Source organism: Chelon labrosus (genome assembly GCF_963514085.1).
Source record: "Chelon labrosus genome assembly, chromosome: 6".
Taxonomy (NCBI): Eukaryota; Metazoa; Chordata; class Actinopteri; order Mugiliformes; family Mugilidae; genus Chelon; species Chelon labrosus.
The window spans coordinates 17,947,578-17,951,683 of record NC_140342.1 but is presented as its reverse complement, the minus strand read 5'-3'; the positions used below and the strand labels follow the sequence as shown (position 1 = coordinate 17,951,683).

The following is a 4,106-nucleotide window of genomic DNA, read 5'->3' as shown; positions in this document are numbered from 1 at the left end:
AAGGTGTAAATCTATCTATCTATCTACCTGTTGAGAATGCCTGCAAAATCCTGCACATTCCTCCCTTTTCCCAACAAAAAGACATTAATTCATCGTCCTTACACGTGGAAATGCAGATATTAGTTGTTATCCCTCTCCGCTCTGTGTTTTTGACGGTAAACGCGTGCCTCCCGGTGCCCATTACCGGAGCTGCCAGATGATCGGTACGGAATGGAGGTCCCATGGGACGCTGAACACGTGGTCTCGGCTGCCACAAGACGTCAGCGGCAGATGGCATGGGTACCCGCTGTTGGCATGAGTGTCATTCCTCAAAGAGAGAGGGAAGGGGAAGAGTGAGGGAGAAAGAGAGAGAGAGAGAGAGAGAGAGAGGGAGAGGAAGATCACATCACAACGAGGAGGAGAAACGAGGGTGCGCAGGTTTTTAAGCTCTTTCTTGAGGTTTTTGTGGTTTGCAACAGGAGAAGCTGCGGCGCAGATTCAGAGGAGATATTGGGGAAAATGATCGACACACGCTGACCAGAGGTTAGTATTATTTAGTCAGCTTTATTTGTGCATTCGTTGACTTTAATAGTCTTTTATTTCGAGATATAGATAAAGAATAATTTTGTTCTGCATTATGGTTAGGAATCTAAAATAGGCATGTATAAAATGTATTATATGATCTAACAAAAGGTTTAAAACCTGCTCATTTTCACAACAAGTCCAAAGACAATGAAGTTGAGTGCCTTTGAAAAGGTAGCTGGCTGTGACATTGGCCCCGCTAGCCAATTTGTTACTCTTCCTCCTGGGAGAGCTCATTCACAGGGTAATTAACTGACAACCTTCAAAAGACGTGGTACAGCATTCTGTCCTCACAGTTTATGTCTCCTCTCCTTTGATTTTGCAGGAAATATGTTGACACTGCCATTCGAGGAGCATAATTTGATGCGTGAGCCGCGGTTTGGGGCCAATTATCCACGTGAAAGCTTACCTGAGAGCCTGGAGCTGGAGCGAAAACACAGCCAAGACCGGACCAACACGGACATGAGGGAGGCCGAGGACGACATCTCCGACAGGGAGGAGGAAGAACGAGACGAAGACCAGGACGAGAACGGTCTTCATAAAAAGCGAGGCCCGCGGAAAAAGAAACCCGCCAGGGAGCAGGTGGACCGGGCCAAACTACGGCGCCACGAAGCCAACGCCCGAGAGCGCAGCCGGATGCACGGCTTGAACGATGCGCTGGAGAGCCTGCGCAAAGTTGTTCCGTGTTACTCCAAAACTCAGAAACTGTCCAAGATTGAGACCCTCAGACTTGCTAAAAACTACATCTGGGCCCTGTCAGAGACTCTGAGCGCGGGGAAGAGACCCGACCTCCTCGCCTTCGTACAGACTTTGTGCAAAGGATTATCACAGCCTACGACCAACTTGGTGGCCGGTTGTTTGCAGCTGAACGCGAGAAACTTCCTCACAGACCACAACGGGGAGGTCGTGTTCTCTGGCAGATCGCCCTACGACGCCATGTACCCGTACCCGGGCACAGACGTGAACACGCCCCCCGGCCACAGCGGCAGCAACTTGGACAACAGCGCCAAGCCGTACCGACACTACAGCTACAGCGGCGCCTACGAGCCCTTCTACGAGAACCCGTCCCCAGAAGGCGGGAGTCCACATTTCGACGGCCAGCTGAGTCCACCGATGAACTTCAACGGGATATTCTCCCTCAAACACGACGACCCGCCAGACTACGGCAAAAGCAGCCACTATGGCATGCGCTACTGCAGTGCGCCTGGACGCACGGCTCTTGCGCACAACTCCATGTACCGAGTCTCCCCAGAGGCCCGTTTTCCCTATGATCTGCACGTCCGCAGTCAGTCCTTCCAAGCACAGGGGGAAGTTAATGGCTCTTTCCACAATTAATCAATCAGCTGGACAAAGTTCAAGTTTCAGAAGCGATGCAATTCCCCCCACAGTTGCCGAGAGTTGAACGAAATGGACTGAAACACGCTGATGCGCTGCAAAAAAAAAACCCACACACATTTAAAACAAGTCATGTTTTTTTTGTTTGTTTGTTTTGTTTTGTTTTTTTGAAACATGATAAGGGCCAGTAGTTTAGATAAGAGAACTTCACCACTTTCTATTTTTGTGCTGATATAAGACAGAAAAAGAAACCGCGAGAACGTTTTTGGTTTGTTGAATGTAAATGAACTCAATATGTACGCAGATATTTTCAGTGATTTAAAGAAAATTACGACTTAGCGGCTCAGTTCCACATGTTTGCTTCCAAAAACTCTAAAATAATTCGCCGAAGGTGCATATTTCGAACAAATTATTTGCTGTTACGGTGCATTCATTCTGTGTGTTTGTTAATGGCAGTATTGCAGATGTATTTGAATATGAGGTTAGATGATGCTGATACACTGAAGTGGGCAAGTGATTCGATTTTCTGGTGATTTAAAAGACTCACCGCAAAAATCAGTGAATTCATTTTTCTGGGGCGAAATGTGATCACATCATTGAAACAAGAAGAAACTAAAGACGTTTCACTTCATCAGGGAAGTTTTCTGAGACACGATTGGAGTTCAGAGATTCAGTCTGTTAGCAATAAAGGCCAATTGAGCTATGCAAGGCAGCTTACTAAACATGATATACAGTATGTCTGTTTCTTCTCACGAGGCGTTTCTCGTAATCTGAGGTCAAATTGAAATATTGACAATTGGAGAAAAATCATTTGGAGGAAAATTTTTGATTCGGAGACGAGTGCGAGGTGATCTCACGTGCATCGCTCCTATAAATACAGGAATTTATGGGGAATTAAAAACGTCAAATCAAAATGCATTCGTATTTGGAGTAAATAGTGTGGTAACAAGGTGAATGTAAATTATTATTGTATTTATTTATTTAAGCTTATTTATTATAAGTCCGTCAATTTGAATGTGAATAATATATTATAGGGAAAAAAAATATTGTAAAAAAAAAAAAAAAAAAAAAAAATCAACAGTGTTAACTTTTATGTGAATTTCCACTGAAAGTTTGTTTATGTTGCATTGTTGTATATTTCAACCCAGCTGAAAGTCGAGCTCTGGAAGGGGGAAAAAAAAGAGAAAGCATTTTGTGTCAGGTGAACAAAATGTTTGTTTTTGTTTTAAACTATATGAATCCGAACAACATGCCTTAAAAAAAAGAGATGGTGGCCATCAATATGCAACGAGATGAAAGTTTTGGATAGTTTGATGTAAACTTTTTACACTTCCTTGTTGCTGCGAGGAGCAACTGTGATGCACTTCATGTATTTCTGCACAATGTTGGTGACTGTGCTCATAAATCCTGTTGATTTTGTAACTTTAACCGAATGGCGAATGATTATTGGATGGTATTTCTCCTTTATTTCTTGCATCCACTGATCTGACGCACACACACGCAGATACACTCCGGTAAAAAAAAAAAAAAAAAAACTCGTTATGGATCGAAATATTCGTGAAGTAATGTGTTAATGTTTTGTGATGTGTTTTGTCGCAATAAAATGACGAGGCTGTGAGAGGCTTTATGTTGTTGATCAGCTTCTCAGCTTCCTGTGATCGACAGCAGACGGTAATTAAGAAAAATAATAAATGGTTAGAAAAATAAATCAAGATCGTAATAACAAGAACAAAACGCCCCGGGCGTAGTTTTATTTATCTATTTATTTCAGAAATTAAATACTAATCGTGAATAGCATCTGAGGTTTTAGTGGCGCAGGCCTGTTTGTATAAGAACAGCACAACGTTTAAGACAATTTGTTTAAAAAAACAAAAAGACGACTTTAACCAACGCTATTTTCTTTATAAATTTGTTGAACCAGACGGATAAACGAATCTAATCTAAAATTTGAAAATGTGTCGATATAATTTGATTTAATTTCAACTGATCAGATGGTTGATTTGTGTCAGAAATGCCCTCAAGCTGTTGGGTGTCAGCCAGTTGATCCCAGTCCTCCCAGTTTGGCACAAAAAAAAAAAAAAAAAAAAAAGTGGGACCAATAATCCCCGGAGACGCGCAGAATTATTCTTGGAAAAGAAAGACGATCCCTAGCAACATGACTACAATAAATAAATAAATCAATAAACTATAAACCTATACATATTATTTTT

At 42.3% G+C, this 4,106-nt stretch overlaps 1 protein-coding gene across 1 annotated transcript; it reads left to right on the top strand.

Annotated features, from left to right (window-relative positions):
* Positions 1-275: 275 nt before the first annotated feature.
* LOC311490115 (neurogenic differentiation factor 6-B-like) lies at positions 276-1,896 on the top strand (the record flags this gene model as incomplete). The annotated part of the gene is given in 4 exon segments (XM_084547475.1): positions 276-419; positions 422-439; positions 441-522; positions 887-1,896. Coding segments are annotated over 4 exon segments (1,254 nt in total).
* Between the last annotated feature and the right edge of the window lie 2,210 nt (positions 1,897-4,106).